This window comes from Manis pentadactyla, chromosome 4 (genome assembly GCF_030020395.1).
Source record: "Manis pentadactyla isolate mManPen7 chromosome 4, mManPen7.hap1, whole genome shotgun sequence".
NCBI lineage: Eukaryota > Metazoa > Chordata > Mammalia > Pholidota > Manidae > Manis > Manis pentadactyla.
The window spans coordinates 4,009,349-4,035,903 of NC_080022.1; the positions used below are offsets into that span (position 1 = coordinate 4,009,349).

A 26,555-nucleotide genomic window follows, 5' to 3' on the forward strand; every position below is an offset into this window, starting at 1 on the left:
CGCCGGCTTTATCGTGCGCTGGGGAAATACTTTGTGCTTAAAAGGTCCAACCGCACAGAAATGTATGAAAGAGAATGAAAGTCTGCAGAATCCCGTCCTCCAAAGATGAGCACTGTTAGGAGTTTGGCATATCGTCCACGGGCAGAGAGAGCGCGTGTTCTTGACAAAACCTCGCAGCAGTGGTAAACATACCATTTCACTTGCCAGCTTGCAACATCACTGGGACAAAGGGGTTTCACCAAATATGAATTAGTGAAAATACCTCAAATTATCATCTCTAATGACAAATCCATCCTGGCAGCAAAAACTTGGGGTGGGTCCTGGGGGCACAGATGTGCCCGCCCCTTTTGTGTCCTTAAACTGGGCTGCCCCATGGGAAGTAGTTTTCAACAGGTGGCTCTGAATTGTTTGCTGCTTCGGTAACTGTGACTGTGATAGCGAAGGCTGTGGATTAAATGTCCCCATGTTTTCCAGATGATAGGCAGGGAGGGCCACATTTCCTTGGAACCTCAAAAGGGCGTCCTGTTTAGCTCGCTCATCTTTGAAATCATCATCTGGGACGGTGGTCCAGCCAGCGCACCTCCTCCCGTGGAAGCCTCACTTGGTGGCGCTTGCATTTATAAACTGCATACACGCGGTTTCATTCCTCTGCTTCCCAGGGAGAAGTGCTTGCCTCAGCCGGTCGGCCACGGGGGACCCTCTCTAGGCCCAGTCTGTATGTGGCTGCCAGAGTTAGTGAATAAAAATACAGGATGCCCAGTTAAATTTGAGTTTCAGATAATCAGTGATTTTTTTAGTGTAAGTATGTCCCATACAATATTTGAGATACATTTATACTGAAATGTCATCTGCTCATCCGAAGGTCAGATTTAACTGGGTCTCCTGTGTTTGATCGAGCAACCCTACATGTTCGGCTTCCATCTGACACAGGCCCCAGGGCTTATCTGGCTGTTCTCTGGAAAGCAGAGCCCAGACCAGCCCTGTTGTTTTCATGTTTTCTCCTATAAACAGTGCAGTCTGGACCTTGGGCTAGTTGTTTGAACATGTAGCTGTCATTTAAAGAAACAAAACGCTTCTGCAGTGAGTCCATTAGATGGCAGAATTCTTGAGGCTTTGTATTCTAAATCCAGCTTAAGGGAAGGACAAAGGTCCATAGTTTGGCCCCAATGGGGTCCTAATTCTGATGGAAATTTTTCAAAGGGGAGATGAATGGGGAGAGTCCACGATACTTTTCATTAATTCAGCAAATGTTTGTTGAGGTGCACTTGACTCCAGACAATGGGACAGATGCCTCTTGAACAGGAGGGACAGCGTCTCCAGCCTCATGGTCATCACATCCGCAGGAAGACAGAGAAAAGTAAGCAAACCCCTGAGGGAGTAAGCGAGGCCAGGGACAGCCAGGACCTGGACCACCTTAAGATGTGGGGAGGAACCTTCCAGGCCAAGGACACAGGGGCGCATTTGAGAATCAGAGAGAAGGCCAGTGAGCAGTAAACATGAGGCAGGCCAGAGCTGTCCCCTCCCCCGGAAGACCCCAGCTCCCCCCGTTGTCGATATGATTTGTGATGGAGGATGCACTGCAGTGAATCTTATCCCCTAAAATTTCATGTCCACCCATGCCTCAGAAGGTGACCGTGTTTGGAAATAGAGTCAGATGTACTTAGTTAAAAATGAGGCTGTACTGGAGTAGGGTGGCCCTAAATGCAGTGACTGGTGTCCTTATGAGAAGGCCGTGTGACCGTGGAGGCAGAGACTGGAGCGATGTGGCCACAAGCCAAGGGCCGCCAAGGACTGCCTGCCTGCAGCCCCCAGAAGCTGAAAGGGGCAGCAGGGAGCCTCCCGCCGGCCCTTCAGTGGGAGCCTGGCCCTGCCCACACGTTGTGTCAGACTTCGGTCCTCCAGAACGGGGGTGGGGGGGTCGATTTCTCTCGTTTGAAGCCCCCCACTTTGTGGTGCTTTGTTATGGAAGTCCCGGGGAACCCCACATGGAGTTGGGGGAGGATGGACGAGCCTCTTTACCTGCTGCCCCGCGGAGAACCGGCGCCACACCTGCGTCCCACTGCACTTGCGAGGGGCCCCAGAGCCGGGGCCGGGCGTCCCGCACGGAGACCAGAACGCCTCTGGCACCTCTGGCGTGCGACCGGCCAAAGGCTGCCGCCCCCGCGCGGCCCTTCCTGCAGCTGGTGTTTCACGGCGCCGCGCCCGGGATTTCTGGTTATCCGGCAGCGGGGGCCTCTGCGACTACCACCAGCTGTTATTAAAGATCCCAGATAAATCCCGTCCTGCGGTTAACGCTCCCGTCAGCAGTAGGGCCCGGATGCAGCTAAACTTGGCCTTAAATATTAATATGAGAGAGAATGCCTCCAGATAAGCACTGCTCAGCGGAGCAAGCAGACGACTGTGCCAGGGGGCTGGGCATTTTATCAGCTGACCTGAGCCTGTAGCTGGCAAAAAGCTGCCTTATTAGCTTCCCCGCACCCACCCACCCCCACCTTTTTTTAACCATCCTCAACTCTTGCTGCTTAAAATCATGCATTAGATTCTTAAGTCCGCACAGCCTCTGTGGAAGCGCCCCTTCCCACACCCCCCGGCTACAGTGACAGGAGGGTCCAGAGACGTGGCCTCCGACGGGCCGGCTGGAACAGGGCCTGGGCCCATGCGGTGGTGGCTGGGCACTGGGCCTCGGCCCCGTTGCGCCCTTCCCCGCCCCCCGCGCTCCCGGACGGGCTGAGCCCTTGCCGGCCTCCGATTTCAGCTGGGACCCTTCTTCCCCCTTCCAGGATGCCCCTTCCGCATCGCGGGCACCCCGAGCTCGTTCCCTCCGCAGGTCCTCGCACTTTCTGTTCCCCCTGCCTGGCAGGTGGCTCCCCCGGATTTTCACACGGCGGGCTCCCTCCCACCAGTCACCTCCTACCTCAGAGAGGCTTCCCTGGCCACCCTCCCTAAATAAATGCCTAATGAGTCATCCTCACGCCCCGCCCATCCTTTTGTCAGTTGCACACCTCCCACCGTCTCTTACCTTGTTTTTGCTCACCTGCACCTCGCTGGGAGCAGGGTCTTCATCTCTTCTCAGCACCTGGAACATTCCAAGCCTCTGTCATTAGTGGCTGAGAGGTGTTGAGTGGTCTCAGTCTCAACCCACTTCCCTTGTAATGTGTCTGCTTCCTGCTGCTTCCCCCAGCAGTGGGGCTGGAATGCAGACCCTTGCAAGGAAGGCAGGAGCCCTGGCAGTGCGCCTGGGTCGCGAGTTCTGGCAGGGTGAGGGGTCACAGTGCCGGCGAATCCTGACTCTCCATCGTGGGCTTCTGCCGGGAGGGGCAGCAGGCATTTGTGGTCAGTATTTGGCTTGTGGTCCAGCTCACTGAACAGACCCTCCCTAGTTGCTTGGTTATCACAGGCGATCCATTACAGCTGGGCCAGTCCGGGAAGGCTTCCTGGAAGAACTGGAATCCAGGTGTGTCTTAAAGGCCAGAGAGGAACCGTGGGTGGATCAGTCTAAGGAGGCTAAGCAGAGGCAGATCCACCTTGAGAAAGGGCCTGGCACAGTTTCCTGAGGCTGCTGTAACAAACACTGCCAACAGTGGCTTAAAACAAGAGAACTGATTCTCTCCCAGTTCTGAGGCCACAAGTCTGAAACCCAGGTGTAAGCTCCCTCTGAAAGCTCTAGGGGAGGGTCCTTCCTGCCTCAGTCAGCTTCTGGGGGCTGCCGCAGCCCCCGGACTCCTTGGCATACAGACAGGTCACTCCAGTCTCTGCCGTTGTCACGTGGCTGTTTTCTGTGTGTGTGTGTCTGTCTGTCTGTCTGTCTGCGATTTAGGGCCCACCCTACTCCAGTAAGTCCTCATTTTAACTTGATTGCATCTACAAAGATCCTATTTCCAACTCAGGCCCCGTCACAGACACAGGAGTCAGGCCCCAGCACAACGCTCTGAGGATACATCGCAGCCCACAGCAGGACCCGAGGGCTGACTCAACTCCCGGAGCCTGCAGGCAGGCACATTGGTGGGTGTCTGGGGAGGAAGCGTAGCTCCCCGGCCACCTGTGTGACCTCGGACGAGCCACCCGGCCTCTCTACACCTGTCCCTCACCTGGAACATGGAGACCATAGTCACTGTCTCACAGAATCGTCCTGAGGGCTGACTTAGTGACAAACGCAAAGCTCCAGGCATGGCTCCTGGTGGGAGAGAAACCCTAATTTTGGGATCTTGCACTTGGAGACACAGCTCCCCAGTGCCCTGTGTGGGCAACAAGCAGATGTGGAAGGAAAGGAGGTGGCAAGACCGGCCAGTCGTCCTGGAAGAGCTGCCAGGCCATGAACGGGGCTGGGAGGAAGCCAGCCCGTGGGGGCAGGATCTCGTATGGGTCTCCATGGGGCACCTGCCCAGCCGTCCATGTCAGCTCCCCGTGGCCTGTTCATGCAGGGACTGCTCCTGCTGGCAGCAGCCGCCACCCCGTGGGCCTGGAGATGGCTGTCCCTCTGTAGGTCTCAGGCCCCTACATCCCCAGCTTCCCTGCCTTTATGAGGACCTAGCAGCCCCTCACTCCCCTCCCCGGGCTGCTCTGCCTGGAATGGGGCGGGAGGGCGGGAGTGGGGGGCCAGTGATCCAGGCACAGGTGCTGGCGGCCTGGATGACAGCAGCACACAGTGCCTCCCGCGTTGTCCCAGCCATGGGAATCGGGGGATGGGGTGGGATACCTGTGAGCAATGCAGATCCCCAGGCCCCTACCCAGAGATTTGAGGGCATCCAACCCGAAGAGGCTCTTTTGTTCCGGCAAGGATGGGGACCCAGGATAGTTGCTTTTCTGTTGTCCACCTGGAAGGGCAGGGTCTGCACAGCACGTGGCTCACCTCCCACCTGCCACCCCCTCACAGTGAGGCCAGACCCAGCGTGAGCCTGGCCGACTGGGCCTCCATGGGCCTCACGGATGTCGCTCAGCACAGTGGCTGGTGCAGCAGGCGCCATTTAAGTGTAGGTCCTGTAGCCACTGTGGGGAGTGGTGTTATTAAGCCTCAGGAGTGCTTCTGAGGACGAGTGAGAAGAGGGACAGGAAGTGCTCACTCAGGACTCGCACGATTGCTGCCACATGACAGCAGCTAAGAAGCACAAGGTCTGATTTCCAACCAATTCACTTTTTGCTTCTTTTATGACTGGCAGCACAGGACAGGATTAGGGCGTGAGCTCCGGAAGGAAGCCACACCCACAGCGCTCAGCCCTCAAGGGCTCTTCGGCTCTTTACCTACCAGATGATACCTCTTCCAGGAAGGCCACTGGTCTGCTACCATTTGCACTTAGACCTTTCAGGGGCCAAGAGCCTCCCATCCCACTGCTCCCCTGAGGCAGACCCCAACTCTTCAGCACCTGCCCCCTCCCTTGGACAGGAAGGCATCTTGAGGACAAACCATGCTTTCTTCAGCACTGTCAAGGCACGAAAGGCGCCTCATCTCTGCCCGGCACAGCGGCCTGTCCTCACTCCTGAGCCCATTGCTCTGCAGTCTGCGCCTTTACAAGCCGTCTTTAAGATGTCCGCTCCAGCCTTGAGGCCTCCACAGCCACATTCTGTGCAAGGAGGGTCCGCCCCCTCCCGCCACCATGGGCACCATCTTGGGGGAAGGACCTGGCTGGGCCCCAGCTTTCCTGCCCCTCCATGCCCTCCTGGGCGGACCCAGGCAGCTCAGTCAGAAGCGCCCATCGCAGGAAGCTCTCTGTAGCGGCATTCTGTGGACAGAGAACAGCGCTCTCATTGGGGTGGCCGTGCCCCTGAGGAACCACAGCAGCAACTGGCCACTTGGTTTCCACAGCAGCAGATACTAGAGAGGTGGAAAAAGAACCCCAAGATCTGTTGTGCATCAAAATAAGTCATCCACACTTGATGCTTCTGCCCTGCCTCCAGTCGACCAGCATGTATCTGGGATTCACCCTCGTCTCTGCCTAAACATGTTAGAAACAAGAGACCCTTTTGAGGTGACATTTAATTTTACCAAGTTTTTTAAACTTGCTTTCAGCTTTCTACTCTTATCTGATTCTTACAACTTTCTAAAAATACTACCATTCATGATCCCTGTTTTGAGTAAGTGGAAAATTAGACTCTGTCCAGCTTTTGAAAACCCACCTGCCCACCTATGCTGCACATTTGTCCCAGATTCCCCATGAGAGTTCTGAGTTCAAATATTCATTCCAGTCATCCCCACGACGCGTTACAAGGGTGGGGGCAAGGGCTGGGTTCTGACACAGGACCCCACGTGGGAGTCCTACCCCTGGCTGGGGCGGGGGCACTTCTTGCTGAGGGGACCCAGCAAATGGCTCCGAGCCCCCTGGTGTCATTGGGTGAAGTGTGGCTGGCAGCACTTGGAGAAGGAAGAGGTTGCTCGTGCTTGGAAGGTGGCTTCACACCACATGGACTATCTGAGCTGATGTGAGAGGGTGACTAGGAGCTCACAGGCAGAGAAATGGGAAGGGCACATCTACAGGAAACAGCAAAGGTGACAGCCCAGAGGCTTTTGAAGCTGATGACATTTTTTATAACAGTTTTATTGAGATATAGTTCATGTACCATACACACATTTAAAGTACACATTTCAGCGGTTTCAGAATATTCAGAGTTTTGCAAAAACAACCACAACTTTAGAACATTTTCATGACCCCAAAAAGAAGCCTTGTACCCACATGACCTCTCACTCCACACTCCCACTGTCCCAGACCCTGGCAACCTCTAACCTGCCTTCTGTCTCCATGGAATTACCTACTCTGGGCATTTCATGTGAATGAAATCGTACAACGGGTGCCTTCTGGGACTGGCCTCTTCCACCTGGTGTCGTGTTTTCAGGGCTCATCTACGTTGTGGTATGTGTTGGCATTTCATTCCTCCATATGGCTGAGTAACATCCCGCTGTATGGATGGACCACATTTTGTTTACCCATTTGTCAGCTGATGGACATTTGTGTTGTTTCCACTGTTTGGCTATTGTGAATAATGCTGCTGTGCACATCTGTGCTCCAGGTTTTGTGTGGGCCTGTGTTTACAGTTCTTTGGGCACATACCTAGGAGTGGAATTGCTGGGTTGTATGGTGAGGCAAGTGACATTTTACATGCTCTAGTGACTAAGTCTTTGTGGGTCTCACTTGACTTGGTGCTAAAGCACACCCTCTGGTTAAGACCCCGAGGAATAGTAAGATGCCAGCCGTCGTGGGATCTGCTGGTTCACCAGACAGAGCACAGAGAAGTGTACAAGGGGAGAGAAGCAGATCTCCACGTCCCTAGGCCAGGTGCATAAGCACCACTCGGTGCTCTTGATACAAACCCAGCTTCTCAGGCCCAGCCCCAGAGCGCTGATTCAGGACTGGGTGGGGCCCAGGAATCTGCATTTGTGAGAAGCTCCCCTGGTTCCTGGCTGTGACAACGCTTGCCTAGACTGAAGTCCAGGAGCCCTTGGGGGTGGGGAGCAGAGGCAGCCTCTGCCACCTGCAGCAGGCCTGTGGGCTCCCTGAAGGCCGGGCCCATTGTCTGAGGGCTGGGACCCAGCTCAGGAGGGCTTAGCTGGGGAGAGGGGTCAGCCCTGCAGGCTGCCTTTCTGCCCTCCCACGACGCCCTGCCGTCCGAGGGACTCAGAGAGGGCCCCAAGCCTGCCCTGGGCACAGAGACCCAGACCGGCCAGGCGCAGTGGCTTATGTGGGCAGGTGGAAGAGGGAGACAGAGCTGGTCTGTGGGCCCTGAGGGCCCCTGCTGGCCCCCATAGGTGACATCAGGGCCCCTTTGGCAGAGGCACCAGCTGTGGCCTCGCAGGCCTTCTCTTCCCTGGTCCAGGTCCCACACTCGGGTGGCTCCTGCGAGTGCATCAGGCCTGCACCCTCAGGAAGGAAGGAAGGGGTACACTTATGGGGCCCGGTGCGGGATGGACCTGTATTCCTACCCCCAGAAAGCCAGCCCTGTACGCCGAGGGCCTGGGGGTATGCACTTCGGCCCGCTCACCGAGGACCCCAGCCTGCCGTGAGCACTGTGCCCTGTGAGCTAGACGTGCCCCCGTGATCTGCCCTGGACGCTGAGAACACAGAGGCTCAGAGAGGAAGGCATACACCGAGGCTGCCCGGCTCTGGGGCAGGGAGGCCGGGACCAGAAAGGGTTTTATTCTCAATCTCTGTGTGAGAAGGGCCAGGACTGGGAGCAGGCTCCGCTGCGCCAGCCAGGACCTCTCCCGGTGGAGCCCAAGCTGGGAGGCACAGAGTAGCTGCTCAGGCCACGCCCCTTGTTTTGTCAGTGGAGGCCCAGAGAGGGCAGGACACCGCCTGTGATCACACAGCATATTAGCAGCAAACCCTGAGTCAGCCCGCTGCCCACCTGCCTCCCTTCCTGTGCTCTTCCCCAACGTTTCCCACAGGGCAGTGCTGGCCAGGACCTGCCCTGCAGAGCAAGCGTGGTGGGCTCCAGGCAAAGCCAGTCCCTCCTGCCAACAGGGGCATCGCTCTAGGTTTAAGGGAGCCCCATGAGCTTTGTTCCTCCTTCCCAACTTCATCCTGAGCCCGTGAGCAGGAAAAGGAGGGAGAATGGCAGGGGTGTCTCCATTCACGCATTCATTCATTCACCCCAGCAGTACTTACCAAGCGTCCACTGAGTGCCGGGCTGGACCCTCTCTGGCCTCTGGTCCCTCTGCGTTTCTTTCCTAGGGTCGGCTGTGTGGTTATCATCTAGGCAGAGGGTCTCTTCTCCTCCACACTTCTGGTGATTCGGCGCCCCCTTGTGCCAACCCCTGGTGGAAGGCCCACTTCCCTGGGCACAGACCACAGCAGATAAAGCTGCACACTTCAGCCTTCCACCCGGCAGGCTGCCTGCTCGTGGGTCCTGGCTGAGCGGCTGGCAGCCTGAAGCAGTCAGTGCCGGCCTCCTGGGAAACGGGCAGGGCAGGCAGCCTGTGCATCCGCTTCATTAATAATGAATCGCCAGACGCCTCCTGCGCTTCTCACGGGTCACCTAATTGACTTGGGCTCCCACCAAGCCCACCGTGTGCAAAGCCTGGAGTTGGATGCCAGGCTGCCTCCAAGAGGTTCGGGAAGCCTGGAGAAACAGCTGCTCCCTGAAACCCTCTGACTGCCACCCCGGAGAGTAGAGGCAGCGGCCTGCTCAGCCTCCTGGCTGCCTCCCTGACGGAGGCACCCCACTTCTCCCGTCAGAGCGCAGGAGAGCAGCTTGCCTCCCAGCCCTGCACGCACTGCTGGGCTGGGGCTCAGGCAGCTGGAGCCAGAGCAGGGGGGAGAAGTGGGAGAGAAGCGCCCTCGCCCCATCTCTGCACTCTGACAAGGTCATTTCTAGCACGATTCTGGACCCTCCAAGACTACACGGGCTTTTTCTATCGCCGCCTTTGCAAATCCTCGGTCCTGAAGGAACGCCCTGCAGCTTCTGAGCCTTCTGGGATAAAGTCTTGTCCCGGGCCAGCAGAGAAAGGATTCTGGGGACAGATGACTTCAGAGCCTGGAAGGAAGGCAGATACAGCCGGGAGCTGAGCACCCAGCCTCGGCATGCAGGTGTCCTTCGTATGCTCGGAGCACAGCCTCAAGGGCCGGAGCCCCGAGGAGCGGTTGGGCCGGCCAGTGGCCAGCAGCCCCAGCCCGGGCACCCGTGGCCGCTTCCATGCCGTGGCCATGGTGGCCCGGAGCCTGGGACAGCTGTCTGTGCAGAGCCTCCCGTGCACTGGCAACGTCAGCGTGGAGCAGCCCGGGATGAAATATAGGTACAAGGCACGGGGTGGCTTTGCGCGCAGGGGGCGGCCCTCCCTCCCACCCCTATCTGCGAGAGCCTTAAAATCTGCAAAGCCGTCGTCAGTCTGTGTACTGAGAGGCCAGAAGGGGCTCTTTCTAGTCCTGGCTGGGCCAAGTGCGGAATGAAACCGGGGCTCAGGTCAGCCCCAGGTTCCCCCACAATCAGAGGGAAAAGGTGCATGGTGGCTTCTCTTCCTTCCTTCTGCCTGTTTGTTTCTTTTCTTGGTTTTGGGGGTGGGGGGGGTGGCGCCAGGGGTGTGGTTTACAACAGTCACACTGCCATGTCCGACTCTGTGGTGCCTCCCCTTCCTGGGAGCCTCAGGGCATTGGCCCCGGAAGATGCCCCATGTGTGGTCTGGTGCCTCTGCGGCAAAGCCCCCATGACAAGCCTCGGTTTGACAGTCAGGGTCCATGGCGTGAACCGTGTGATGGAGTTAATCTCTCCCCAACCCAAGCCAGACCCTGGGCCTGGTTCCTTCCCACCAAGGGCTCAGCCCAGGCTGTGTGTGTCCCTCTGCTTGGGGAGCAGCCCCCCACCTGGCCCCAAGTTTGCTTGCCATGACTTACGCATGGAAAGGGCACAAAACCCGAGTGTCAGGGGTAGGGAGCACCCTGCCATTCCCTGAATGTCCTCCTTGCCTGGTCAGGGCCTGGCTCGGGTGCTGGGTGAGTGCACCTAGGAGGAAAAAGAGCATTCCTGCTTCTCACAAGAGGCCCCTGGGGGCAGGGGGGCAGGGCACCCTGCTGGGGGTCTGGCCTTTCTCCCATTTCTACACAGAGAGCGCATCACACTTCAAGAGTGGTGTCCCTGCAGAGGGGATTCCAGCAGGACAATCTCATGGGTTGGAAAAGCCGAGTTAGGTTCCCAGGTTTCCCGGAGAAGTGTCCCCAACTCGGCTTTCCGTGACAGTCAGGGGCCACCAGCCTCAGAAAGCCAGAGGATAATTAGTTGTATTTGAGGATAATGTCTGGGTTTCTAGCTGGAATCGGTGTCAACTTGAAAGCATTGAGATAACAGTCCAAACAGCTGAGATATGTAGCTTGACCCCCAACCAGTGCCCAAAGGTCAAACTTCGTGTGAGAGAAGTGTATCCAAGTCCCGTGACCCCTGGAGACAAGCTCTGGGACAGTGCTGAGTCCCTCTGCATCTCTGTCTGTGTCCCTTCCTTCCCTGGGTCCTTGGGGGACATTTGATATTGTTTTCTGAGCCTCTGGGGAAAAGGCTTTTGTTCCCATCCTTTCAGTCCCATGGGGACAACCCAGAATGGAATTCTCTGTTCTAGAAGCTGTGGTGGTTTTAGCTTTATTTAAGTGAGGATCAAAAATTAAGAGTAAACAAAACATATATATTTCTTTAGTTTAGATACCTGTGACCTGTTGCAACATCTAAATTAACCCTAGGATCAGCAAAGGAGCTGATATAAATGAGACCACTTCTGAAAATAGAAAGCACTGTTAGTGGGAAGCGTAGCTGTCATGATTTGCTCCTAAGATCCTAAATTCATGGAATGCATTTCAAAGAGCCTAAGTGCTCAAAATTGCACGTGTGTGTATGTACATGTGTGTGCATAGGAGGCTGCCTGTGCATGTATGTGCACAAGCATGTGTGCGTATGAGGGAACATTGTGCATATATGTACACATACATGTGAGGGTACTTTGTGCATATATGTATGTACATGTATACATAGCTGTGTGTGAGGGCACCTCTGTGCATGTATAGACACATAAGTGTGTGTATGTGTGTGTGAGGCTGCCTGTGCACGTATGTACACATGCATGTGTGTGCATGTGAGAGCACAAGTGTATGTGTGCACCTAAATGTGTGCATGTGTGTACATATGTGTGCATGTGAGGGTGCCTGTGTATTTGCACACAGGTGTGTGTATACATGTGTATGCACATACATGGGTATCTGCATGTGTGTGCACATGTATGTGGCACATCCAGGAAGTAAGGAGGGCGAGACAGACAGTAAAGGGGGAGCTCGTTGGGCCGGAGGGCCACAGTCAGAGGACTAGTTTCAGGTCCCAGCACTCCCTAATTAGAGGCACCCACCTGTCCTCACATGTAGCAGGGTCTGGCAAGCTTTTCTAGGTGGTGTCGGGATGAAGGGGGATTCATACCCCCTTAGGATATGTAGTTTCATAGAGGCTGAAATGAGAGCCAGAATCCAAACCATTGGGTGCCCTTGCTGAGCATGGGGTTCATACCCTATGGCGTTCCCGCCACGTGGATTACCCTCCCCACCCATGACAGGCCCACCCTTCAGGGTTCCTGCCCCATGGGTACCCCCACACGTGTAAAGCCTGCCCCACAGGGTGCCTTCCCCACCCGGTTGCTCCATAAGGACTGTCCCTGGGCCACAGCCAGGGTGCAGGTGGGGCTGTGGGGGGCCTGACCCTAATCTGCCCCAACTCCGCGCACCTCCTCAGGAAGCTGGCCCTTCACAGCAGCTGCTCCAGGACCAGGAGGAGGCCTCCAGCCACCCCAGGGTGCCACATTCCTGCCAGAGCACCCAGGGGTGTGCTGTGTGGGGGCAATGGGCCACCTAGCCCTGTAAGGGAAAGCCTGGAATCTGCTCCCAGGGTCTGGGCTTTTCTGCCCAGTCACCCCAACATGCAGCTCTGGGGCCCTGCAGCTGCTGCTGAAATCTGAAGATAAAGCCCAAGAAGCCCAGGCCTGTCCTCAGTGACCTGAAACCTGGGGACCCCACAGACATGTGAACAGATAAGCACCCCACACATCTGAGACAGTGGCTGGAATGTCCCAGCTCCTGGGCATCAGACCAGCCCACCCAGGATATGTTCCATACCTGCTCAAATGTGTGTCCTTCTCCCAGGTGGCTGGAGCTAAAGGCCAAGAACTATTTTTAAAGGATCTGTGATCGCCCAGAGTTTGAGGCACAGGTTTACGGGTTCAGAGCGTCAGGAAGGGCATGATGGGTGTCCTGCTTTCCTCCAACAGAGGTTTGATCCAAGTCCTCATTGGCATTTTCCCAGCCCACAGGACACATGTGAGGCAAAGTAATAGAGACCCACATTATTTGGGTGTAGAGAGTTAGCCAACTATTTTATAATTGAATTAGCGGAGAAAAACGTGTAGGGAACGACGTTCACATCCTGAAAGCTGCACACGGCAGCGTGTTCCTAGCCCCGGCCCAGCTGAGGCTGTGTCTAGCGCTCTCCCCACCCCCGCCGAGCAGCCTTATTTATAAAGCTTTTAGCCTGGAGATACACTGTCCCTTCTCATTCCTTCTCCTGAGGCCTGGCAAGGATGGCAGAACTGATACCGTCATTCTAATGTGGAGACAACTTGGCAGGGCAGTTACAGCGTCACACGGTGTCCTAGTTTTGTGAGTAACTCCTGTGCGGGGTGGGTGAGAAGCCGGAGAGCCACATGCCCTGGATCCCCACCCTGGCACGGGAAAACCTGGGGCCTGCCTGGTGGGCAAGGGGTGGCACCCCCTCAGCCACAGACATAGGAGGGCTCGGCCCAGTGCTCTGTGTCCTCCCCTGTCTGTTGCTAAAGCACCCCGTCCCCCTGAACACCCAGCATGCCCTGGCATTGGGTAAAAGGCCATGCCGATAAAAGGGGAGTTTTAGGAGGCCAGCACACCTGGAACTTGGCGCTCCACAGAGCCTGGCCAGGAAAGCGGCCCCCCAGGGCCACAAGCAGGGCTGGATTTGCAGATAGGGGCCCAGCCTCCCTTCTAGCACCTGGATTAATTCAGACCAGGTGCTCAGGGGCTCTGTGAACCCCAGGCACTGCACACAAGGTTCTGAGGGTTTCCTGTCCATGCTCACTTCTAAGGAGGGATCTATAGCCTTTATTCGTTTCTCAAAGGGGTCTATGCCTGAACAGTTAAGAACCACTGATCAGAGCCTTCAGTCCTTTTGGCTGCATTACCAGGCTAGGCTTATAAGCAACATTCTAATTTCTCATCACTTCCTAGGTGGTGTGGGAAAAATTACCTAAGCCGTTAAATAGACCTGGTTTGACACAGGGTCTGTAGATGACTTAGTTGGGTCTGTCTTTTTTTTTAATTACTTTAATGCTAATTTATTTCAACACAACAAAGCATAAATTAACTTTCGACTTAGCAATCAACATCAATTCAAACATGCTCTAAGCATATAAGAAAACTTCTGAATAGTGTCCTTGACTACTCAGCCCTTAGATTTCCTACACATGATATATTATAAATCTCTCATGGCGAATTTGAAGCTACATCAAGAACATTCTAAGTATCTTTCCCGGTTTTATTGAAATATAATTGACGTACACCATCGTATAAGTTGAAGATGTACAATGTAATGTTTGATGCATGTATATATTCTGAAATGATTCCCACCAGTTAAGCTACACACGGCACAGAGTTACACATTGTGCGTTTTTTTCTAGCAGTCCCCAGGGCAAGTTGCTGTGGGTTGGGACATGCAGGCAATGCAGGCAGTTTCTCGCAGAAGAAGCAAGGCCTCCATCCGTGTTCTGAGCTGTCTGTCTCTCTGGTAGACGAGACACATGCCGATTCAATGTTCTGTAACAATGCGCTCAGGGGCACGTGTTATCTCATTGCTGTTTTCATGGCAGCCCCTGTGAGAGTGGCAGCACTGTGAGCCCATTCTGCTGACGGGCACACTGAGGCCCTGGGCAGTCACCTAACAAGCCCAGCGCATACAGCTAGAAAGGAGGAGCCAGGATTTGAGCCCTGGCTTCAGAGCCTCTGCCCCAACCCGGTCCCCACCCTAAAGGGGAAACCAGCTGTTCTAACCTACACGTTTAGGGAAAAGCCCCAGCACTCCCTGTAGGGACAGCAGGCCAGCAGCTGGGCCGACCTTAATGGGAAATTTTAAATACAAGCGGGGTGATCTAGAACTGCCTAAAATTTGGTGACACATCAAACTTTGCAAACTGCGTACAAGTCTGTTACATCCACGAGCCCTGTAATATGGGCGGGGCCCAGGAATCTTGCAGGGAAACCAAGGCTGCAGAGGATCAAAGTGGGCCCCTGTCAGAGAGGGATGGGTCCGGCTCAAGCCCCGTGCCAGCTTCCCAGAGGAGTGGGTTTGGGTGGAGAAACTGAGGGCCCAACACCCACTAAAGTTAAAAGTGCAGGTGGCCCCAGGGAAATGCCAGGGAGCCCTCTCTGGCTCTCAAAATTTGATTTCCCAGGACTGCAATGCCAGAGGTAGTTCCATAAGGGAGTGGACTCCCACCATGCCACTTGTAAATTTCACTATCTGAGCAACTCACATCCTGTGCCCCCCATAAATGGGGGTGGAATGCCACCATGGTGGGGAGGGTGCAGAGCCGGCCGCCTGGTGGAACTGCCGCCCTGGCACTCCTGGGCAGGTCTAGTGTGCTGTCCCGTAAAATGGGAACATCACAAAAAGGACGGCGCCCACCCCCACAGAGCTGTCGGGGAAATCGGTGACAGGATGTTTGGGGACCACCCTGCTGGCTGCTGTCCCCGCAGCTCCAGCCAGCCTGTGCCAGGACAGACAGACATCCTGGTCGTCAGGGCGCTGCCACCCTCCTTGCCCCGCAGCCCGTTCATGGGGACCCTGGGAGGCGCCTTGGTGGCCCGTGATGGAGTCCTGGGCAGCCCTGCTGCTGTGGCCCCCAGGCCTGGTCAGGATGTGTGCTGCCCTGGAGGTGGGTCACCACGGGGGCTGGGGACACACCCACCACGGAGCGGCCATCTGCCCCCATTCCTACTGCAGTGGGACTGGGCCGAGGGCCCCAGGTGACAGGTGATTAACTTTTGCTTTGACCTCCGGACGGAAGGAGCCAGACAAAATCACAAATGTGACACTCTAAAGAAAGAGAAGCTTCCTACACGGAAACACCCTGTGGCCGGGCCCCCAAAGCCTGAATTAATCTTATTTCAAGCCCCTGAAACACAACAGCATCCATCCCACTGTTCCCTCTCTGAGGTGGCTCCCAGGCCGCACCGTGGTACCAGCATGGCCTGTCCCAGCAATGTGGCCGTCTGGTGTGGGGGGGGACAGCTGGCCCTTTATGCCAGGAGCAGCCAGAGCAGAGGCCTCTCTCCAAAGGCCTTCAGAGCTTCAGAAGATGTGTTGACTGGGCTGAAGGGGTGGGGAGGGCCGGGCACTGGGAACTGAGGGCACTGGCCGACGGCGCTGTCCGGCCACCAAGAACTCACACCACGTTTGTTTTCCAGGAACCTGGGCAAGTCAGGCCTGCGGGTCTCCTGCCTGGGGCTCGGTGAGTGTGGGCGCCCTTTGGTCCAGCACCACCCAGGGAAGCAGAGGCTGTGGGGGCGAGGGGAGGTGGCACCCAGAGCCAGGATTGGCGGGGGGCTCAGCTGCCATGGTAACCAGGAAGAGGAGGCCCTAGGAGAGGAAGGGGGCTGGAAATACAGCCTCAGCAGGGGAAGCGAGGCAAGACCAGGGGCCCTTTGCACACACACCCCACCCCACACCAGAAAATCGGGGAGCGCTCTGACCCCACACGTGCCTGGGGGGTGGCTTCTCTCCTTGGCAGCGCCCTCAGGAAGGGCAGTTGGATTGGCCCTTTCTTCTTTGCCTGTTCCCAAGTGGTGCTGTCCCTGTACCGCCCCGGTGCACACAATGCCCCCCACCCGCACAGCCAGGGTGTGACTGCGGACCTGGCCGGGCCTCGGGGTGCAGTCCCTCGTCGTGCTCCCTGCAGCACATCCCTGGAATGGGAGCAGCCTCAGCTTGAGCCCCAGAGAGCATCCCGAGGGCCTGCAGCTGACTGCCTGTCTAATGCCCACTTGGTTCAGCGGCCCCTGAAGGCCAGGTGTCTACACATGCCGAGCCCAGCATGTACTATGGCTGCCGCGACCCCTGCAGCCTGAGGTCCGAGCACCCCAGGAAAGTCAGGCTCCCTGGGGAGGTCCGCTGACCTGAGTCTGTGTGTCTCCTTCCAGGAACATGGGTGACCTTCGGAGGCCAGATCACCGATGAGGTAAGGCAGGGTCCCCTTGGCCCCCCGGGTCCCAGCAAGGGCTGCCCACGCCAGGGCATGCAGTAAAGGCAGCCGCATGAACCTGTGAGCCAGCGCACACGGCAGCTACTGCGTGTCCTTCCTGTTCCTCAAGGCTGCCCTGCCCTCTGGAACACCGGGAAGGGTGGGCCTCAGCTGCAGTGGCAAAAGGAGATACAGAGGCTGGGGCAGCTGTGGGCTTTGGGGCTTCAGCATGTCCCCTAAAGGCCCAAAACTCAGATTGCTCACCTGCGTAACACCTGTTCTGCCGTCAGCCAGGAAAATTCAGGGAGTGCACATTTTCCAAATTACAAAGACCTGTGCAGTTTCTAAGCTGCTCCTCCAGAGTATGGCCACGTGAATTTGAAACTTTGATAAATATCTGTTGAGTTCATTTAAAATGCAGATTCTGCAAATTTTGCAGCAAGCTGAAGACAGCAAATTCACATCTACAAGCTCCTAATGGCCCGTTTCCCAGGGTTACTAGAAAGTACCTGCTGGGGCTTCTCTCCTCACACGGGGGGTCCCATGCTGCCAGCATCCCCGGGTCTGTCCTGGAGAGGATGGTGCATGCCCAGGCTGGTGTGCGCCTGTGGGCAGGGAGCAACTGTCCTGGGAATGAGTACCGTGGCATTGCCAGGAGTTCTGCACGTCTGCCCCACTTATGGTGGGAAATGTTGCACTTTAAAGTTAACGAGTTCGCTTCAGGCCTGTTAGCTGTGGTCGCTCAGTTAGTTTTCAAAGGAAGAGCTTTGCTTCCATCAAATCTAAATGCATTTAATTCTAGATGCTTCTGTTCCTTTTTCTTTTTATGACAGTAGCCAGTTATTGAGGTACTTGCCCTTGCGTTGAGGTGGTAGGCCCGGGCTGCCTCAGGGTAAAGTCAGGAGATGTTGTGGTGCAGGGAATTGTCTCACCTTCAGCCACCAGCTTGGTCCTGAGTGATGGCATAGAAGGCCGGGGCCCTGGAGCCCACGTGGTGCCCTCCAGCGAGGTCACGTCTGACCCACCTGTTCCCCTTCTGAGAATTCTGTGGAGAGGGGTGACATCATTTCTAAACGTCATTAGCTACCTTGTGTGTGCTGTCCTTGTGGGAAGGATACAGAGAGGTGGCTGGATGGTAACCATCCAATTAGGTGACCAACAGACCCTTCGCCTCCAAAGAGAATTGATTAGTGATCTGATGGCAGCCTTGGCTGGCTCCGGCCTCTGCCATGTCTCCGTCAGGGACATAGTGACATGTATGAAGATATTGTAAGTCATTTCCAGATGACACAAAGCTGGGACAACAATGGTTACAACAGGTGATAGATTCTGGGTTCTAAAGGGTCCTGCCAGGTAAAAATGATTGAGTGAAGAAGCAAGCAGAATTCTTGTATTAAATCCTACAGTTGGTGTCCAAAAAAATCAATACGCCAAGTCTGGGGGGGCCCACCTCTCCACGGTGCAGAGGAAGAACGCCGGGATTTTATTCTATAGCTGGCTGCCCGCTCGGTCTGAGCTGGCATGGTTGGCGCCACACAGAATCAAGGACCATCCTGGGCTGCAGAGGAACACGTGTGCTGCCTGAACCCAGGGAGGCCACGGGTCCACTGGGCCTTCCAGATAGGTGGCCCCGTCTGGAGCACCAGATTTCTTGCTAAACCCTTGTCCAAAGAAAGGCACTTGACATGCCAAGGAATCCGGAAACAGGGTCCTGTCTTTAGAGCTGCCTCCTATGTGCAGGCACCATGACCAGAGGCCAGGGAGACACAAACGAGGTGGATTTACTGTGGCTCAGGGGTGTTCCGTGGCAGGACTCTGAGACAGGCAGCAAGCAACACAGCCTGCAGGCCAAATCGGGCCCCCAGCCTAGTTGTTTCTTTTTCTTTCCTTTCTTTCTTTTTTTGAAATTAAATATATGAAACATAAAATTTGCCACATTCACCATTTTTTATTGTGGTTAAATGTGCATAGCATAACGTTTCTCATGTTCCCCATTTTCAATGGCATCAAGTACATTCACTTGGCTGTGTAACCATCACCACAATTTATTTCCCAAAATTTTTATTACCCCAAACAGAAACTGTACCGTTAAGCAATAACTCCCCAGCCCCTGGTAACCACTCATCTACTCTGTCTTGCTGAATTCTGCAGCCCGTTTTTGTAAATAAAGTTTTATTGGCAGGCAGCCACGTCTGTTTGTTTACATACTGTCTGTGGCTGCCTCAGCAATACAAAGGCAGAGTTGAGCATTTGCCACAGAGACCATGTGGCCTGCAAAGGCTAAAATATTTACTCTCTGGCCCTTTACAGCAAAGGTTTGTGTCCCCTGGCCCCCCCATCCCATGGGGTCTCGTTAGCTGTCTGCAAGTATCTCTGGGGCTGCAGTGGGCCAGGCAGAGCGGAACGAGCCCACAGAGGAAGCAGACAGTGTTAGTGAACCTGAGACCACGTGGCCAAGTATTGGAACTGCCCTGGGCAGTCAGGTTTCCAACCTCTTGCTCAGGGCCCTTTCTGTGGCCTCCCACAGCTGCTCAGGTAGAAAACACCTCTAAAGAGCACATGTTCAAGGCAGCCTGGGCATAAAAATCTCAATATTGGCTAATAATTTTACATGTATCACGGCCCCCAATCCTCTGTCAACCCAGGGAGCCGGGTGGCGTTACTCCCGCAGAGCCAGGGACACTGAGCAGGTGCCCGAGGCCCACCTGAAGGGAGGTGAAGGGGGACCCCAGCCTGCGCCCTTGTCTCAAAGCCCACGGCCAGCTCTCAGCTCTGGGGTACCCGGACTGGGGAGGGATGGATTCTGTCTCCAGGGCTGGGGACATGACAGGGAGGCGGCCCTCAGATTCCTTCTGTCTTTAGTTTCTGGGTCCCTGACATTGGAAATAACCAGAGTCACAAAACAGAGACTCCATTACAGAAAGCAGTTTGCACCACAGGGCAGAAGTCTTTAGAAGCCACATTTTGAAGGATGGCCTGGGGACAGACTCTGAGAGTGCATGCGCACAGCCATCTGTGTGGTAGCCTGGCAGGGGCACCAGGAAACGTGAATACTGCCACGGAGAAGCCTGGAAGGAGGATTACACCAAAGTCCTAGCAGTGGAAAAAGAACGAACGCACAGGCCTGAAATTCCGATGGCCCCATTCTCCTTCTAGCCCAAGACGCTGTCCTTGGTAATTAGGACTGTGCTTATGTCTCTCTGCTAAGAGACAGGCGAGATGAGGAGGGCTGCCTCTGGGTCAGAGCCTGCTGCCACCTCCCAGGCTCTGCCGGGGCCTCAGAGGCCTGCTTTCGGCAGATTCGCCGGCTTCTCTCCTCTGCGGGGGAACTAGGTGTGTTCACAGGCCCACGATCTACCGCCAGACCACAAGGCCCTTGGTTCCTTCTCCGTGACCAGGAGGACAGCATGCCTCCCTGGGCGGGCAGAGCAGAGCAAGGAGAGGACAGGGCAACGAGGAGGTGGAGGCCTGGTCTGGAGGCCCCCAGAGCAGCTAGAGGACGCTCGCCACCCAGTGCATGCCTGCTGAGCACCTGCTGAGCACCAGGTCCTGGCCCTCGGACTGCGCTGTCTGTGGAGAGGGGCGGTCAGCACGCCTCATCCCCAAGGGGTGAACGGGCAGTGTAGGGTGCTCCGTGTCCTGGGGCTGCTGCAGCAAACAACCATCAGCGTTGTGGGTTTCAAACATCAGAAATTTATTCTCTCAGCCTTGGAGGCCAAAAGTCCAAAGTCAGTGTCCCTGAGCCCAAATCCAGGTGTCGCAGGCCCAGGCTCCAGGCCCGAGGGGAATCCTCAGTTCCGGCTGCGTCTTTCCTGCCTCTGCTGCTGCGGCCACATTCCCTTCTCTCCTGCCCGTGTTTCGTCTCTCGCCTCCTCCCTCTTTAAAGACATTGGTGGTGGCATTAGGGTCCACCTGGAAATCCAGGATAATCTCCACATTCTCAGCAGCCTTAATTTAATAACATGTGTAAAGGCCCTTTTTCTACCTAAGGTGACATTTTCGCAGATGCCAGGGACCTGATACCTTCAGGGAGCCATGGTTTAGTGCAGCAGAGAGAAGACAGACAGGAGAACTGGGGGCCTTTTATGCAGGGTGGCCAGGGAAGGTGGAAGTGTGCAGGCCACAAGATCGTGTGGAGCGCATGCCAGGCCAAGGTGATAGCGTGTGCCCAGCCCTGTGACCCTTGAGCAGAGTTGGTCAAAACACGGGGTCAGAGGGGAAGGAGCAGATCTAGTGGGGACTTTGGCTCAGACACCCATGACAGGCCCCTGGAGGGTTCTATCAAAGAGGAAATTTAACTTGAATTAACTCTTACAAGGCTCCCTCCGGCTGGGGCTGCTGGGCTGAGGATGGCCCGTCTGTGGGGGCGCTTCTCAGGTCGTGGTGTTTGCATTTGCACAGATTCCCTGGAGGTCCAGTTAAAATGTAGATTCTGATGCGATAGGTGTGGGGAGGGCCTGGAAGCACGCTTTGCCTGGCTAGGGTGTCAGCAACGAGGACAGGAGCAGAGAGGGTTAGAGGCTGCCGTAGAAACCCAGCTGCAGATGCCTGGCTTGGACCAGCCGGGCGCAGGGGAGGCGGGCAGGAGCTGTCAGACTCTGGGGCAGGGGGCAGGGGCAGCTGACAGGGTTGGCTGAAGGTTTTCATGCTGGAGTGAGAGAAGGGTGGAGGAAGGAGGGCTCCGGGTGTCTGACCCAAGCACACAATGGGAACCCCGAAGGTGTGGCAGCCCGCCCCACCGGCACACCAGCCCCTCTGCCTGCAAGGCCCCCAGCTCCACCCACTCTCCCCACCTGACAGACTCCTAACCACCCTTCAAAACCCGCCCATAAATTCTGACACATGCTACCCCATGGAGGAACGTTGGGGGCATCGTTTTAAGTGAAATAAGTAAGCCAGTCACGAAGGACGAACTCTGTGCAGTCCCTGGAGGAGTCAAACTCAAGAGACGGGAGGTGGGAAAGGAATGCGGACAGAGCTCAGTTTAGGAGGATGAAAAGGTTCTGGCAGCGGGTGGTGGGGTCGACTGCACAGCCACGTGAATGTGCCTAATGCCACTAAAGTGGATGCTTAAACACGGCAACACAGCAAATTTCAGGCAGTGTATATTTTACCAAGTTTTTTTTTTAATAGAATAAAATGAAAAAAAAACATCTCCAAGAACTTATACAGGTTGATTTCCAGGATGTTAAGTGAAAAAAGCCGAGCATAGAAGGTGTGCTACACTCCTTGTAAGCAAGATGGGGGAGTAAGGAACTACATGGGGTCTGAAATATGGGAAAAAAAGCCCAGCCCTGCCCCACCTCGACTCACAACCCTCCCCAGGAGGCAGTGGGCACCCCCACACTGTAGGCCCCTTCAGGGCCCAGCACCCAACGCTCTCCTGTGCAGAGCTCAGCGGCTGGGTGGGATGCATCCCAGAAAAGTCAGGATGGAGACAAGGATGAACCAGAGAAGGAGCTTTGTGTGCCTGGATCCTTGGAGACAGAAGAAAGGAGCCCGGAGACGGAGAGAGATGCCCAGGGGGAGGAGAGGAGCCTCCACGAACTGGGTACACTGTTGTTCTTGCGCCCAGCGGGAGGGAGGAGAGGAGCCTGCCAGCCCTGTGCGGATCAGGGACAGTCATCTGCCATCTGGCCCTACAGCCCCTGCCTGGGCTTTCTGACTCAGACAACAGCAGCTAATGGACCAGCTTTGGCCTGCTTGGTATTGGAAATCTTTGGGGCTCATTGCCAACATCTGAAAATCAGGAGATTATTACCACTTCCAGAATACCCTGGATTTCTGGCTTCTCCTGAAAAATCAAGGGATCAGGCCCCACCAGGCCACCTTCCCACAGGCAGCTCTTGGGCATGTACCCCCCCTGCCATCTGTGATCCTCACAAGTACCAATACCTACCTGGCCTCGAAGGACTCTGAGTTCAACATCGAGAAGATCGCAACTGCCCGCCAGGCTGGCCTTCAGCCCTACAGTGTTTGAGGGCTACATCCCCTGGGCTAGCTGGGGAGGGAGGCGTGGTGCTTGGAGCTGAGCTCTGAGAAGTGGGGGCAGGGAGTTTGCCCTGGGGATACTCGGGGTCACCTGCACTGTCCAGAGGACCCCAGAGTTCGGGGACCCCTTCTCTATGGCATCTCGGAGGGGACTGTCAGCTGCAGGCGGGCTTCCGCCAGCTCCTGGACCCTTGCCCCACTACCAGTCAGTGTGGAGCGTTAACTCATCCTTACAGCAGCCTGGGGGGCAAAGCCTGGTCGGTGGTGTGTTCAGACCGGGACCCACTCCTCAGCCCCTGCCTGTGGGGCACTGGAGAAGCCAGCGGAGGACAGGGTGCTAGCTGGGGACAGTGGTGTCTCCATTGCAAACAATGACACCATCCTCATCTTCACGCAGCTGCTGGGAAGGATTTGGGGGTGGACCACAGGACACTCCCAGCCAGAGTTTTAGAGAGTATTCCTTCTGTCAAACACGCCTGTGCTCCTGTCGGATGCTGTGCTATTTCCTGGGCCCGCCGTGACAAAGTCCCACAAACTGAGTGGCTTAAAAAAATAGCAGTTTATTCTCTGACAGAAATGCAAAATCTAGGTGTTGGCAGGGCCCCACTTCTCCCGAGGCTCTGAAGGCAGGGCTTTCCAGTCCTCCCTGAGCCCCACTGGCACTAGTGCTCCTTGGATGGTGGACATGTCACCCCAGTCTCTTCCCCATCTTCACATGACCCCTGCCTGTGTGTGTGTGTCTGTTCTGATAAGGACACCACTCCTATGAATTTAGGGCCCACCCCAGTGCAGTGTGGCCCCACCTTAACTAATCATGTCTGCACTGACCCCATTTCCTTACATTCTGAGTTCTGGGAGGACATAAATATGGGGTGGGACACTGTTCAACCTAGTATAGGTGCTGAGCCCTTGATGATCCAACAGATGGAGTCCCTGCTTAAAAGAAATTCAGTCTGTATGCTGTGTCTTCATTAACTTTGTCTTCTTTCTTCTCTATGGGTCCATTACTGAGAGCTGACTGTTTGCCTGTCCTGCAGCAGGAGGGGATGGGAGGGGCCCCAGATGCAAGGCCTGGACACAGGGAGGCCCCCTGGGCCGGAAGGACAGTGCCCAAGAGCAGCCACGGGTTCTCGTTTCAGATGGCAGAGCAGCTAATGACCTTGGCCTACGACAATGGCATCAACCTCTTCGATACCGCAGAAGTGTACGCGGCGGGCAAGTACGTGCCTTGTCTCTTGGGGAGTAGGTGGTGCAGGCCGCAGCGCCCTGGGAGGGTGGGAGCTGCGGGTGCTCCTGCCCCACTGGTTCCCGAGCAGGTTCACAGCGGCGCCACCCACAGCTGCCGGCCTTTCTGAGCTCGAAATGGCTTTCGGGGGTGTTTTCATGGGACCAAAATCACAGGACACTTGGCACTGGCCACTTGCTCAGCTCCTGTGTGTCCAGGCACCACGGAGACCACCGCCACCATGCAGCACCGAAGATGCTCTGCGGGGTGACAGTCATGGCTAAGCTGTCGTCCTCCGTGCCTGCGACCCGCGGCAAACCCACGCACCTGGCATTTTCACGTCTTAATGGTGCCCCAAGGGCTGCAGGGAGCAGCACGGGAGCTGGAGAGCCCGCGCTCTAGGAAGCACTTCCCATCTTGGCAGTGAGCTTCCTACTCAATAATGTAAAAGCCCTCTTCACCAAGGCCGCTGGCTTCAGTTTTAAAGACTGGCTGTAATCAAATCATCCACTCTCCCGCGTCGGGTTTCCAAAAGTCAGCTTTTGTTGGTGAAGTCTTCCGCTGGCTCTGTGCGTCCTCCCTCTGGCCCTCCTGCCTGGGGCGAGCCAAGTTCCCATCAGCTGGGCTGGCTGCAGCCTGGCGGGTTGTGCCCGGCAACCACAGGGCCAGCACCTGCCCAGCACAGTTCTGGGTTATCACCTGCTGCCTGCAACGGGGCTTAGCGCGCTGAGAATCGGAAGCCCAGCTCAAGTCCCCACCTTGGGCCTGAGAATCTGACACCCCAAGGGCCTCCACTGGGACCCTCAAACCTCCAGCCCCAGTCAGCAGCCCTCTGCCCTTCTGGATGCCGCAACCCCCCACCAGATCCCTGCAAACAGGCAGCCGCTCCCATCAAGGTGAAGTGCTTTCCAGAGAGCTGAGCTAAGCCGAAGGGTCAGAGGTGGAAAAGCCCAAGCTCCCGAGCCTGTTCCCTGCACCTGCTCCTGCCTTGTTTCTGCCGTCCAGGAGAACGTGCAGGGGGCAGCTCCACGCACCCCCTCCCGCTCCAGAGCACCCCGCTCCTTTGTGTGACCGGCATCTCCATTTCACAGCAGCCACACTGCATGTCTGTCTTCCCTTGCTCCTGCTTAACTGGGCACCAAGGGCTGCTTTGCCAGGGCAAGCACACTGGCTCCTGGGCAGCCTCGGTGCCTCTGGGAAGCCCCTTGCCAGAAGCTGGGGACTTGGAGCAGCCCCCTGGGAGCCACTGTGGCCCTGGAGCCCCCTGCCCTCCTCCGCTGGCCCCTGCAGCTCCTTCTCAGTGCGGCCCAGAGCTGACCTGCCCCCTTGCCCCTCATTGGACCTCAGTGCCAGTAGCTGCCCACCTGTGGAAACGGGGCACTGTGTGTCAGGACAGGCCGGGACACAGTGCTCTAGGCAAAGGGCTGCCAGGCAGCTCCGGCGGGTGGCAGATCAGGCATGGTCCCTCACCAACCAGACTGCCGAATGCATGTCTTGTTGAGTCCCCCTGCTTCTCATGCTGCAGCTAATGGGGGCACTTCCCGGACTGCTGCAGGATTTCTGTGCCCCCTGGACAGATGTCAGCCTTACCAATTCATAGCCACCACGGCTACAAGCCACAGGGTTTGGTTAACTCATTGTCTATAGCGTCTGTTGTCCCAGGACCACCGCTTGCTTTCTCTCTTCCTGCATTCCTGATCCTTTGTCCTGGGAATGAAGCACCAAGGAATGAAAGGGAGAGGCCCAGAGCTGAGAGGATCTCTGTGTGTCTTGACGGTAAATGAAGAGCATTCAGAATATATGCTAAGCAACTTGCAAATCAGAGCCCGTTATTTTTGAGCCGATGACTCAGGCGCTTTTATAACTGGGAAACAGCCCTGGGTATGGACCGTTCTCCGTCTGTTGTTTCTGCTCAGAAACATTTTTCTACACTCGGAAAGTTCTTACAAGTCAGTGCAGCACTGAAGTGCCCAGAGAGGCTGGAAGAGCCCCCCGTGACCCTGGCTGGCCCCAGTTTGCTGCAGGGCCCAGAGTGACACTAAAAAGGACAGACAGCGGTCAGCATATCATCTGTCTCTCTGTTGTTAAAAGGCAACACACAGGAAGGCCACCCTCACCCTCGTGTGTACGCTGTGCACCCGCGCATTCCGCTGGGAATCCAGCTCCTGGCCCTGAGTACATGTTGACTGTCTCTGAAAACAGAGGATGCATTTGATGAACGGTTAACCTTTTGAAAAATGCAGTTGTCAGGAAACTTCACCCACGCAACGTTGCCAGATGCTCCCCGGGTGAATTTCCAGCGGGCCAGGGAAGGGGGATGCCTCTGGCCTGCTGAGCAGGGCATGTCTCGTTCATGGCAGGGCCACAGCCCACAGCCGCCTTGAGGGGACAACCCAGCCGCTCCCAGGCCCTCTCCTCTCCCTGGAATGAGCCGCCCGAGCCGAGGCAGGCGTGAAGTGCCTGGCTGAGGCACCCAAGGGCCCATTGTCGCCACAGGGTGGGTTTGATGTTTCCACTGTGCTGCAATGAAACCCCACGTCTTGGTCTTCTCTGCAGGGCGGAAGTGGTCCTGGGAAGCATCATCAAAAAGAAGGGCTGGAGGTGAGGGCTCTGCACTCCGTAGGCCGC

The 26,555-nt window shown here is 56.1% G+C and overlaps 1 protein-coding gene across 5 annotated transcripts in view; it reads left to right on the forward strand.

Moving 5' to 3' along the window:
- KCNAB2 (potassium voltage-gated channel subfamily A regulatory beta subunit 2) overlaps positions 1-26,555 on the forward strand; it is an 89,251-nt gene that overhangs the window by 48,044 nt on the left and 14,652 nt on the right. For all 5 annotated transcript variants that reach the window (XM_036925435.2, XM_036925438.2, XM_036925439.2 and 2 more), the window contains 4 exons: positions 15,939-15,982; positions 16,671-16,708; positions 23,842-23,921; positions 26,484-26,528. In XM_036925435.2, coding sequence (XP_036781330.1) covers positions 15,939-15,982; positions 16,671-16,708; positions 23,842-23,921; positions 26,484-26,528 — 207 coding nt within the window. The remainder of the gene's footprint in view (positions 1-15,938; positions 15,983-16,670; positions 16,709-23,841; positions 23,922-26,483; positions 26,529-26,555) is intronic.